Here is a 13,123-nt window from a genome sequence, read left to right as displayed (position 1 = left end):
TGACGTACATGGCAACATATGTGAATTGCAAAAACATTTATGCCAAGTGCAAGAAGCCTTACACAAAAGCGTGTATACAATATGATTATTTTTTAAAAAATGAATTAAATTTTTAAAAACATTTTTATTGGAGTATAGCTGATTTACAATGTTGCGTTAATATGATTTATATAGATTTATATTTATATAGATTTATGTATATGTTTATATAGATTCTGGAACAGGCAGTACTGATGTTTGGTAAAAAATAATCACAAAAGTGGTTGCCTTGGGCTTCCCTGGTGGCGCAGTGGTTGAGAGTCCGCCTGCCGATGCAGGGGACACGGGTTCGTGCCCCGGTCCGGGAGGATCCACATGCCGCGGAGCGGCTGGGCCCGTGAGCCATGGCCGCTGAGCCTGTGCGTCCGGAGCCTGTGCTCACCAAAGGGAGAGGCCACAGCAGCGAGAGGCCCGCGTACCGCAAAAAAAAAAAAAAAAAAAAAAAGTGGTTGCCTTGAGGTGGGGGAGGGCTGGAGGTGGACTGGGAAAGAATTTGAGGGAATTATCTAGTGGGGTTGGTAATATTCTGTATCTTGACAGAGCATTGGGTTACAGGGGTATATGCACTTCTCAAAACTCATTGAATGCACTTGGGATTTTATTGTATGTAAATTCTACCCCAAAATGCAAAATAATGATAAACATGCTGAAGTATTTAGGAGTGAGGTGTACTGGTACCTGTAATTTATGTTGAATTGCAATAACTATAACAACAAAAATGGATTGATGGATTAATACACAGCAAGGCAAATATAGTAAAAAATTACTTGTAGAGTTAGCTGGTCATTATTCAAATGCTCAGTGTCCAGTTCTTTCAACTTTCCTGAGGGTTTGAAAATTTTATAATATAATAATTGAAAATAATTTCAGAAAAAAACAATTTTTATAAAACATTTTGGCCACACTGCACAGCTTGCAGGATCTCAGTTCCCCGCCCAGGGACTGGACCTGGGGCCACAGCAGTGAAAGCGCCGAATCCGACCCACTAGACCACCAGGGAACTCCCAGAAAAAAAAAGATTTAAAAACCCACAAAGGGTACTTTGCTTAGTGTTTTATTTTTTTTAATAATTGCATTTTTAAATTTTTATTTATTTATTTTGGCTGTGTTGGGTCTTAGTTGCTCGCACGGGCTTTCTCTAGTTGCGGCGAGCGGGGGCTGCTCTTCGTTGCAGTGTGCGGGCTTCTCATTGCGGTGGCTTCTCTTGTTGCGGAGCGTGGGCTCTAGGTGCATGGGCTTCAGTAGTTGTGGCACGCGGGCTCAGTAGCTGTGGCTTGCGGCCTCTAGAGTGCAGGCTCATTAGTTGTGGCGCACAGGCTCAGTTGCTCCGTGGCATGTGGCATCTTCCCGGACCAGGGCTTGAACCCGTGTCCCCTGCATTGGCAGCCAGATTCTAAACCCCTGCACCACCAGGGAAGCCCTGCTTAGTGGGGTTTTTTTGTGATGCAATATTCTTTCAAGCACCAAATATCCTTAGAGAAATTAAGTTACTTGTAAAAGGTAAATGAGAATCTATTCCATTGCCTTTCTCAACATGCTGCATAGAAGAGACATTTAAAATTATAAACACATAAGGATTTCTGAGTTTGCAGTATGTCACATGAATGGTTATAAAATTAAATTTATAATTACAAATACTTAGTATCATATTTTTGACTACACATCATTTCATTTTCAATATTTTTTTGGTGTGGTCTCCATGAGCTATTAGAAATGGTAGGTTCTGAAATACAAAGAGAAATAATAAGCAGGTGATAGAATTCAAGTCAGAATGTACTATTTTAATAATATCAGCTAACTGATATGAACTAATTTGAAAATCTTGATTTTTAGGGTACAAATAATATCACAGCACTGACTTTTCATACCCTGAGAATTACTGGCATTCACGAAGACTGGAATATAATTCAAAATGACTGTGACGGATTAAAGCATTGTATTCTTTCAAAAGAACCAAATTCAGTAGGAACATATATGAAAGTATACCCTTCAGGACCAAAAACCAGTAAAAAAAAATATATGCGATGGGAAAGGGCCAGTTAGGAATTCAGGGTATCAGTACTGACCACAGTCAGCTCTGTCTGCTGAATAGTCACTGTTCCTTGTGCTGTGGTGGGATCCAACTTTAATATATATTTTTAAGTAAAATGGAGAAATTAGTAAAGGTTTAAAGATGAACAAGGTGACATTAATGAAAAAACTGGTCTTATGGAGAAAATCTGAGAGAAGAGGAAATTCTCTAAATGCTTCAAAATTGAAAAGGTTCAAGTTGTGCTTGATGATTACCATTTTCAATTACATGAAGTGTTTTTTATGGAGAGATTCTATGAAAAACTAACCAGGTAGGTGGATTTAAGTGAAGAGAGTTCAAGTGTGCAAATCAAAGAGTCTCTTGACTTCAAGGTTGATTAAACTGTGGAATAATTATCAAGAGACGCTATGGAGTCTACATCCCCAGAGAATTACATAAGAAAAATATAAATTCTGAGTGGTTCTGGATTCACCTGCCAGAGGTTGGGGGCAAATTCCAACAACCCCTGGAAGGACCTTTCTGGGTCTGCATTCTGACAATAAGGTTTCACTCCATAGGAATAGTTTCGAAATATAGCTCAGTACTAAATTACATTTTTCTGGGCTTTCTGTAAAGAATTGCAACTTTAAATTCACGTCACTTAAAAATTCAGTCTATTAAAGTACAGCAGTGTAGTTGTCGTTAGCAGTACTGTATTGCATACTTGAAATTTGCTAAGAGGGTAAATCTCAAGTATTCTTACTATAAAAAAAAGAAGAGGGCTTCCCTGGTGGCGCAGTGCTTGAGAGTCCTCCTGCCGATGCAGGGGACACAGGTTCGTTCCCCGGTCCGGGAGGATCCCACATGCCGCAGAGCGGCTGAGCCCGTGAGCCATGGCCGCTGAGCCTGCGCGTCCGGAGCCTGTGCTCCGCAACGGGAGAGGCCACAACAGTGAGAGGCCCGCATGCCACAAAAAAATAAATAAATAAATAATAAAAGAAGAAAAAAAGATAACTGTGACATGATGGACATGTTGATTAGCTTGTTTATGGTGATGATTGCACAGTATGTATGCATATTAAAGCATGAACATAAACAATTTGTATTTGTGAATATTTTTTTTTTTTGCCCGCACCACGAGGCTTGTGGGATCTTAGTTCCCCGACCAGGGATCGAGCCCCAGACCCCCTGTTAGGAAGTGCAGAGTCCTAACCACTGGACAGCCAGGAAAGTCCCCGTACGTATGTGTGAATTATACCTCAGTGAAGCTCAAAAAAAATCACTGTATTGAATGATGCTTCTTTTCTTTGAACTTGTCTCATAATAAATGATTACATATTGCTTTGGTGATGATTTGTGACACTGGTCTTAATTTAGTTTCTGTACTGTTTAATAAAATAATTAGAAGGTAGTCCGTCATTTTCTCTTTGTTGTTACAACAGTATCATGAGAAAGAAGTCTTTATATTTAAACAGTTATATAATCAGTATTTCCTATGGGGGACTCGGTCCCTACCTGCGTGTAAGTACGTTGATGTTCTTTGCTATTTAATCCTACCACAGCACTCTTGCACCATCCAGGGACAGTTAGAATGGAATGAGATAAAAATGTCACCTTTGCGAATGAGGTATCTTCTCTCTGAAAGTCAGTATGGCAAAATCCTCTTCTGCGTTTTCCGTCGTCATCTCTATTTTGGGTTTCTTAATCTTATTCCTTGATTCACTTTTATCCTTTTCCTTCACAGAGTGGAACTTGCTTCGTGTTGTGATGCCGTTCAAAACTTCGTTGTTTCTCAAAATAACACTCCCGTCGGGACGAACATGAGTTACGAGGTGGAAAGTAAAAGCGAAATCCAAATCAGAGGGAACATGTTTGATATGTTGCCAGTGGTGAGTGAGAATTTCTTGTGGTTTGTGTCACCATTTAAGGTGAATGTTGGCTCAGATTAAGATATAAGAATGGAGCAGTTAATTCATTAAAATGCCACACTGTTGTGTAAGATACGCATGGCAGTCCATTTTCAGAAGGCAGTTTTGCATACTTGTGGCTCTGCAGGGAATGGTATTTATATCTTAAGTGATAAGCTCTTCCAGCCCTTGAGTCTTCATGACTCATCCTTGAACGAGATGAGGTACTTGGGCTTTCTGCATAGTAATTACCAGGGCTTGGGAAAATGACCATTTTTCACCTCCAGTAAGACTCCTCCAGTTGTCAGTTTCAGTGACTAAATCAGTTCCTTCACAATGAACTGTAGGTTTATGTGGCTAATCTTTGGGAAGTAAATACATAAGAATTTGTGGTCTGTAAAGGTAACCTCCACAAGACAGGGATTTTTATCTACTGTGTTCTTATGTATCCCAAGCTCCTAGGACATTCCCCAGTGCACAGATGCATTCATTACATATTCGTTATTTAAACTAATGAGTAATGATACTGTATCATTACACTATAAATCCAAATTTGGGGGAATTTTTCTACTGAAAATATCCCACTGCTGATGAACTACACTCTCAGGCATCTTTTTTTTTGGCGGTACGCGGGCCTCTCACTGTTGTGGCCTCTCCCGCTGCGGAGCACAGGCTCCAGATGCGCAAGCTCAGCGACCATGGCTCACGGGCCCAGCCGCTCCGTGGCATGTGGGATCTTCCTGGACCGGGGCACGAACCCGTGTCCCCTGCATCGGCAGGCGGACTCTCAACCACTGCGCCACCAGGGAAGCCCTCAGGCATCTTTTTATGATTTGATGAAAAGCAATTAGGCCAAGTCAGTGGTCAAAATGAGATCGCTTTATATATGCAGTTTACCAACTGTAGAATTTTCAGTTCTTACAATTAATTCCATTTTGCTGGACCTTTGACTTGTTTCAACTATTTTACTGTCATGTAAGTTGTTCCAATTTTTTTTTAATATTACAATTTAAAGGAAGTATAATTTTCTGGGAATGAATGAAAAATCAATACACAATGTTAGAGAAAAAAAATATTGCACATTTTCCGGAAGGGAACGGGGACCAAAATAATAACTCATACGGCATTCTGAAAGTCCCCTCGTGATGCACTGAAATTACCAATAGCTGAAAAGATAACAACTAAAGAATATTTATATCCCTTATCAGGGAAGACCTTGGGGAGTTCCACAGAGGGCAACTGTTTCACCCTTGCCATTTTTGCTAGTGTTTTCCTTGCTTTAGGCTGGTCAGAACAGAGGATCTGCAGGTACTTTTTTGCTTCTGATTGGCACCTTGTAAAGAATAACTTAGCATAGGCTTGATAATTCTGGATGCAGTTAACAACGGCATCCATTTTCCAAATTAATACTGACTTTTTAAAACTAGGGGGAGGGAATTCTGAAGTTAATACAGTAACAGCTGCAAAGCGAGGTCACTTTTCTGTGTTTCTTCAACATCCCCTTCCACAGACACAGCATCCGAGGTTGCTTCCCACACCCCAACCCTGCTTTGTTCTGTGAGGCACACAGCCAGCAGATCGCAGTAGATGCTTTGGATGAAATGTTGTGAAGTCACTTACTCCAAAGCTTTGCTAAGTTATTGAAAGGAAAACAACGAAGCTGGTTTTCAACCAGAGTTAGCAACAAGCAGGCAGTTGAGTCGCCCAGATTTGCGTTTTCTTAGGAGCCTTATTGTAAGGAACGTTGAAATTGTCATTTATTTGAACTCTTACTGAACGTAAGATACCAAAGCATGTGGATGTTTTCCTCCCGGTTCACCAAGAAACCAGAGAAAAACGTTCATTACTTTGAGTGCTTAATTGGAGATATGTTCCCCTCAGTAATCTTTTCTATTGTACCATAAAGAGCCTATTTGCATTCTGCCCTGTCTGTAAAATTCAGAATTTACTGTGGTATCGGTTAGTAAACACGGTCTGAAAACATCTTGCGCTAGAAGTTCAGTGATTTGAAGTAGCCCAGGGCCTGTGGGAACCATTCATGAAAGAGCCAGGCACTCTGCTGGGCGTCACATCTGTGCAGGGAAATAAGGCACATCCTTCAGTTAACCTTTCACCCCTTGAATGACAGACAGCACCTGTATAATGTGTCGTGGTTAAGACCATGGACTCTGAACTAGACTGCCTGGGTTTGAATCCCAGCTCTGCTGCTTTCTAGCCCTTCCTTCAACTCATGTCTCCTTTTTCCATCTGTAAAATGCTCACAAGGTTGTTGGATGGATTCCATGTGTTAACAAGTTACGACTCGGGAAAGTGCTTCTCACACCAGAAGCACAACATGATTTTTCATTTTTATGGACAAACGCAGACATGCTGAAAGAGAGTTCTCATCACTCGTTTGGCATCTCCCAGTGCAGATTCAGGAGCACACGGGAGTCAGGGTGATTCAGGATCTGTTGGGCAGCTCAGAACCACACTGGTCCTGGGGCGTTGCCAGTGGGGCTGGTACACTGGGCAGGAGGGTGCCCTGATTCCTAGCAGTGTAAATATCCCCATCGTGGCGATTGTAATTTACCAGTGGTTTCACAATCGGCTGACAAAATTCCTGAATATTTACCGGTTGGTGCCCGTAAGCTGGTACAGCTGGGTTCCAACATGGCGCTGGGGGTTGCACCCAGGTGGCCATTGGGCCAGTCGTCACCCATCGAAAAGCAGTGGTCCTCTAGGCGAGGTCTGCAGTAGAAGACGGGGGAAAATGAAAAGTAATAAACATGCTCTCTGCCCCTGAGGACCTACACTCACATGCTGGAGACAAAGCAGGTGAATCAGGACCTCATCATCGAGGAACTCGGAGCGGACACCCTTGCTGCTGGTTAAGGTCACATCCTTACCTCCGGAAAAGTGACCAGCAAAGGCAAAGTACACTGTCAAATTGAAAAGTTACGTTTCAGACTGCGGAGGATTTGGTAAAAGTGGGAAGTCTTTTGGGGTCTGCCAGTTGGGTCCTTGGAGGAAACAAAAATGATTCCAGCCTTAGAAATGAATTTGAAACAAATCCGCACAGAGTTACTGGGCGTCCCTGAAGCACCCTGGCTGATCATTTACAGAGATCGCAGGCATAAATCTCCTGTCATCACTGAGCCGGAAGGTCTAACTATTTAAGAAGCACAGAGAACTTTCACTAAATTATCTATTAATTTTCTGGCCAAGAATAGAGAGTTTAATGCTACTTTGGAATTGCTTTCTTTTCTATTTTTCGCTGGAAATGGTCCTGTTGGTCGGAAAGGCCCATGTGGGATTTTGCCATCCTCAATTTATTTACTTAATTATGTGATGTAAAATACGTTAAAGTACATTTTAAGAACAAGTGTATTATATTTTATATTATTACATTATGTTTGTCTGTGATATGCTATATATTCCTCTCAAGAGAAATGAAACAGGTTTACAGGATTTTTTAATGATGTCATAAGTTGATTAACACGCTGTGGTATTGCTTCTTCTTCTTTTTCTTTCCTTAGCATGTGTAAAGATTAAGCTACTTGAATTAAGCTGATGATGTTTATGGCTCTAAAACTAAAGCTATTTTATGGCGGTTTTTCCCTTTCTCCTGATAGACTCAGCCTTTTGTGGGGTACCCTTACAATCAGTGTGCCGTGGTTGGAAATGGGGGGGTTCTGAATCAGTCTCTCTGCGGAGCCGAAATCGATAAATCCGACTTTGTTTTTAGGTAAGCTCTGTCAGGTTGGTTTCTTTGACATCCAAGATCAGCTGGATATTTTAAATGAATAGGCCAAATATACTCTGTGTAAATTTTGACCTTTGAACTCTGTTGCTTAAGCCTGCAATTTATCTAGTGTGTTTCCAAAAGTGTTAAATGGATCATGAGTTCCTCTGAATGTTGCTATGGTCACTTAACTTTCCAGAAACCCTGCATGAGATCATAGTCAACAAGGGTCTTCACTGCAGGACTTGTCAGAGCCTTCAGTATATTAAGGATACTTTTTTTTTTTTTTTTTTTAAACAGAGCATTTCAAGAACACTTTGTTCTCAGGTAATACTTGTGAAAATGCTGACTTAGATGTTGTATAGCCACACAACATTGATGTTTATTTAGGTTTCTGGCCTGAAATTTTTTAAAAATGTGCAGCTTCTAAATTCTGATCTTTTAAAATGTTTATATCTCAATACAAGCTAGCTTGCCAAAACAGAAACAAAAGTGGTTCCTCTGTGTGTCTGAACTAATAAGACAAGCCACAGAGCATCTCCACTTTCAGAATATGATGGAAAGAGGATTCATCCCTGTGAGGGTGGATTTCAATTGAAATGCACCTTTTTATAAAGTCAGTTGAAATCCGTTTCTTCCCATTTCAGGTGCACCGATTGCGTACATCAGAGGAGATCCTTTGATCTTTATTGATTTAATGCTGCCCATTTTAGCACATGAAAAAGAAACAGGACTCTGAATCAGTAGCTCCCCCTCACTTTAATTTTATGCTGAAGATAATAACAGAACAACAGACCTGGCAGCCCAACAATTATTGAATGTGTTCGTCATGATGAATGTGAAAATGACCAATACCTGCATGATTTAGCCATTTTGTTAAAGTACTCAGTACGGAAAAACCATAAGGAAGAGAAATAATTCTTCTTGTAATAGACTTTTTTATAGACTGAAAATTCCCAAAACATCTGGGGTGAATATTATGCCTAAACATCCATTTTACTTTATAGAAGATATAAGAAATACAAGTTTAGGTTTAACAAGCAGGGAAAAAAACCCCAAAATCAAAAAACCCAACAGCTACTTAATTTATAACTCTAAAATAAATGCGTATATTTCTAGATTCTGCATTTGTTGATGCCAGCTATTTTTCTGAATATAGAGTTCCTTTTGAAGTTAGCCTTCCAAACTGAAAGGTCAAATTGGGGCTGTACATGGTTGGTGTCATTAAAATTTATTTAGTTTTTAAGCCTATCTCTATTTTGGTTGTACATGTTTCATAGTTTATAAAACCATCTGGAAGCTGATTATCATTTTTTTTCTCATTTCAGAAGATTGGGAGCTGTCAGTTAAGTGTGTAAGGAGCAAAAATAGGCGATGAGTGGCTTTACTGTACTGTGTATATACAATACCCAATATTTCCCCTAGGGGTCTCCAATGATACCATATTGGAAATCATCTTTGAGTCTTCAAAAAAAATATGAGACTGGGCTTCCCTGGTGGCGCAGTGGTTGGAAGTCCGCCTGCCGATGCAGGGGACGTGGGTTCGTGCCCCGGTCCGGGAGGATCCCGCATGCCACAGAGCGGCTGGGCCCGTGAGCCATGGCCGCTGAGCCTGCGCGTCCAGAGCCTGTGCTCTGCAATGGGAGAGGCCACAACAGTGAGAGGCCCGCATATGGCAAAAAAATAAAAATAAAAGAGAATATGAGACTGTTCTAGAAAGTAGATTTGTTACAGGAAGCCCACTAATGAAGACATTTCTGTGGCCTATTATCTAAATTAATATTTATTTTTCCCAAGGTGCCATATTTGTTTTCTGATATATCTTTTTTTATCATTGAGAGAAGTACGTGTTTCATTTATTCATATATTTCATAGAGCATGGAATAGAATATTTCAACCTCATCTTACAGAACACATCAAGTTTAAACAGCCTTCCTCAGAGATGCTCCCTTTGTATGTATAGCTTTAAAGAAATGGTCTACTTGAAATTCTGTAAATGATACTTTCTCTTTTCTGTGTGACAAGAATATACTTACTCAAAATTAAAATTCTTAATTTGTTTTCCAATTTAAAAGCAAAATAGTACTCAAAAGAGGATGAGAACATCAATATGAAAACATCATTATAAGAACATTAAGGTTTTATTTATTAAACAGCTTAATTTGGTGGAAAAACAGTCCATATGGGAATCAGGAAATTTTGAATTTTTTTTATATAGCCTTTGCTTCTGGCAGACACTATAACCTTAGTCGCAGTGCCTCAATTTTTTAAAATCTGTAAATTGGTGATCATACCTCTGTGGGAATCTAATTAATATAAATAATAATTTTTTTTTTTTTTGCGGTACGCGGGCCTCTCACCGCCGTGGCCTCTCCCGTTGCGGAGCACAGGCTCCGGACGCTCAGGCTCAGCGGCCATAGCTCACGGGCCCAGCCGCTCCGCGGCATGAGGGATCCTCCCGGATCGGGGCACGAACCCACGTCCCCTGCATCGGCAGGCAGACTCCCAACCACTGCGCCACCAGGGAAGCCCCAATAAATAATCATTTTAATAAAAGGATCATGATCTCTTCAAAAGCTAGGCAAGGTGTAATTGTCATTTCTAGTTTTGTTACTTATAAAGGTCTTACATAATACTGAAAGCATTTATCAAATACATTTATTTTATCCAATATTGAAATGCCAGCTAAGAGTTCAGTATTTATTAAATGTTTTTCGATGGAAATCAGATGAATTCTGAGAATCCTCTTAACAATAATTTTCTCCAATAAAATGAGAATGATCACATGTATATGTGTGGATGTATGTGGATGTACTTTTTTTTTTTCACAAGTTATATTTTGAGAATAGTTTTCCTTCCACATTTCAGGTGTAACCTCCCCCCAACCACAGGAAATTTTACCAATGATGTTGGCACTAAAACCAACCTGGTGACTCTAAATCCCAGTATCATAAGACTAAGGTAAGTACCTCAAATTACATAACTGTTCAAGAACATTTTTCTCATTATTTAACCTGTTTCTTAGTCTGAGCACTAATCTTGTTGCTGAGGCTGACTTCTAATACAGCTGGAATGGCTTTTTAGGAAAATATATAAGAATATATTGGTAATTTAGGTTGTGGCTCATAAGAGGTATGTCCAGTTGTACTTCTAATGTCATAAGCTGAATGTTGCTAATCCAATGAGATCTTTTTAAACAATACTGAAGTTCCTTTTTTAGATTTCCTTTAAGAATTTTAGTGTTACTCCTGTCTTGATAGCACTTTCTTGAAAAAACTTAGTCTATTTAGAAGCTTCAAAGAGTAACCCTTAGGAGAACCTGGCAAAATCAAGTTTTCACTTCGGGCAGTTTATTACTAAAAAATAATTCCTGTATTTTATTTTCCACAATGTAACTACTACAAAATGTTGGCTGTTTAATGAAAATCCCATATATAGTTTTATTCAACTATTTTCATCCGAAGTGACTAATAATTGTTACTAGTAGAATACACCCCTCAAATAGTTCTAGTATGGCTTAAGAGAATAAAATATTGTACCTGTCTCCCCAATGCTTATTTTCTAAACACACGCAGTCATGCACACCAGTATATTTACTGAGGTATTATTTAAATTAAACACGCAGAGCTATCACAATCCATGGAGGAAATTTAAGATGTGTGTGTGTGTGTGTGTGTGTGTATGCATATAGATATTTTAGGCTTTCTAAAGGAAACTGTTATTTTATAATAACATATACACAAATGTACAGCTCAATGAATTTTTTTAATGTACAGCTATTTTAAGAGTGTGTTATGTTCGAGAAAACATTTCAGCATTATACATTTGGAAGGTAATTCATCATTAAAACACAACCTTCGGAAAAAATTACTGAGTTGGAAGATAAAATAATATAAAAAATGTATGTCCAGTAAGGGTATTGCCCCCTAAGAAGGTAGAAATGAAAGCCTAGATATGCCAAGAAAGAGAAATGAAGACCTCACCCCTGATATTTACAAGATGCTTACTTAACATGAGTTTTCTCTGAGTCTGCAGTTTGTCTCTTTTATATACAGTGATATAAATGGTTCTGTTTCTTGGCCAATGGTGAATTCAGCCTCATGTTACCAAAACTGCTCCTTTGATGATTACTGTTAAAATCATGATGTTTTAAAACTTTGGCAGATATGGGAACTTAAAGGAAAAGAAAGCAGTATTTCTGGAGGACGTTGCAGCCTATGGAGATGCATTCCTCCTTCTGCCGGCCTTTTCCTTCAGGGCCAACACTGCGCCCTCTTTTAAGGTGTACTACACACTGAAGGAGTCTAAAGCAAGACAAAGGGTTTTATTTTTCCATCCCAAGTACCTGAAAAACCTTGCCCTCTTCTGGAGGACTAAAGGTGTGACCGAGTATCGCCTGTCCTCCGGCTTGATGATCACAAGTGTGGCAGTTGAACTGTGCGAGAACGTGAAACTCTATGGATTCTGGCCCTTCTCTAAAACTGGAGAGAACACACCTGTCAGCCATCACTACTACGACAACAAGTTACCTAAGCGCGGTTTCCATGAGATGCCCAAGGAGTATAGACAAATTCTCCAGCTTCACGTGAAAGGCATCCTCAGATTACAATTTAGCAGATGTGAAATAGCCTAAACCAGATGTCTTTAAACGGGAATCGTGTTCACACAATGCAGTAGGTGAGTGTCAGTGTTCCAAACACCGAAAGAGGGGGTTGTACGGTGTCGAAGGAAGAGTCCCTAAATTTGGTTGGATCAAAGCTCTGGCACTAGGTTTGCAATCTCAGCAACTCATTTCATTGTTCTGATCTTCAGTCCTCTTCCTGTAAAATGGGGACCATGATCTCTAACTCATATTAGGAGAATCTGCTAATCTGTGAAAACTTTCCGCAAGTATTTAGCATGAGGTAGGGACTCCATAAATATCCCCTCGTTGATACTTTTAACAGCCGTTTTCACCTTCACCAGACATAATAAAAAGGCAGGCTGTCTTGAAGACTCTTTCTGAAGAGAACAGCTGAACTGCCAGTATCCACTGGAATTCTTTCTCTGGCAGGAGCCTCTATTATCCGTAATATCGTTCCCACCTTTCTTCCTGTCTTAAAGAGGGCATATAAGGAAGCTGTGTAATTAAACAAGAAACCCGTGGTTATGTGGGAATGAACACCTTACGCCTCTAATTACATTCACTTGTGTCTTGAGCTGTGCTGGTGTCGTGGTTGGATTTAGGCCAATCCTTTTCCTCCTTTATCTACATTTAAAAATCACTCTATTAACTTCCTATCTCACTCTTAAGCCTTTTCCTCTCCCACTGACAGGATTTACTTCAAGGGCAGGAAATAGTTACAATTCTACTTACCTGTTGTCTTGTCTGTGGCGGTCACTCATACAATTTACTTTGCTAAGGTTGTTGAACAGCTGCTTCATGCTAGACCCTTTCCCAGG

At 39.9% G+C, this 13,123-nt stretch overlaps 1 protein-coding gene across 1 annotated transcript in view; it reads left to right on the top strand.

Annotated features, from left to right (window-relative positions):
• The window catches only part of ST8SIA6 (ST8 alpha-N-acetyl-neuraminide alpha-2,8-sialyltransferase 6), a 128,671-nt gene extending 116,357 nt beyond the window's left edge, over window positions 1-12,314 (top strand). The window contains exons 5-8 of the mRNA XM_060095492.1: window positions 3,795-3,939; window positions 7,572-7,684; window positions 10,550-10,642; window positions 11,846-12,314. Coding sequence (XP_059951475.1) covers window positions 3,795-3,939; window positions 7,572-7,684; window positions 10,550-10,642; window positions 11,846-12,314 — 820 coding nt within the window. The remainder of the gene's footprint in view (window positions 1-3,794; window positions 3,940-7,571; window positions 7,685-10,549; window positions 10,643-11,845) is intronic.
• Window positions 12,315-13,123: the final 809 nt, after the last annotated feature.

The sequence above is a fragment of the Mesoplodon densirostris genome, chromosome 4 (genome assembly GCF_025265405.1).
Source record: "Mesoplodon densirostris isolate mMesDen1 chromosome 4, mMesDen1 primary haplotype, whole genome shotgun sequence".
NCBI classification, from domain to species: domain Eukaryota; kingdom Metazoa; phylum Chordata; class Mammalia; order Artiodactyla; family Ziphiidae; genus Mesoplodon; species Mesoplodon densirostris.
Note: the sequence above shows the minus strand (reverse complement) of the source record. Positions and strands in the feature narration are given on the sequence as shown.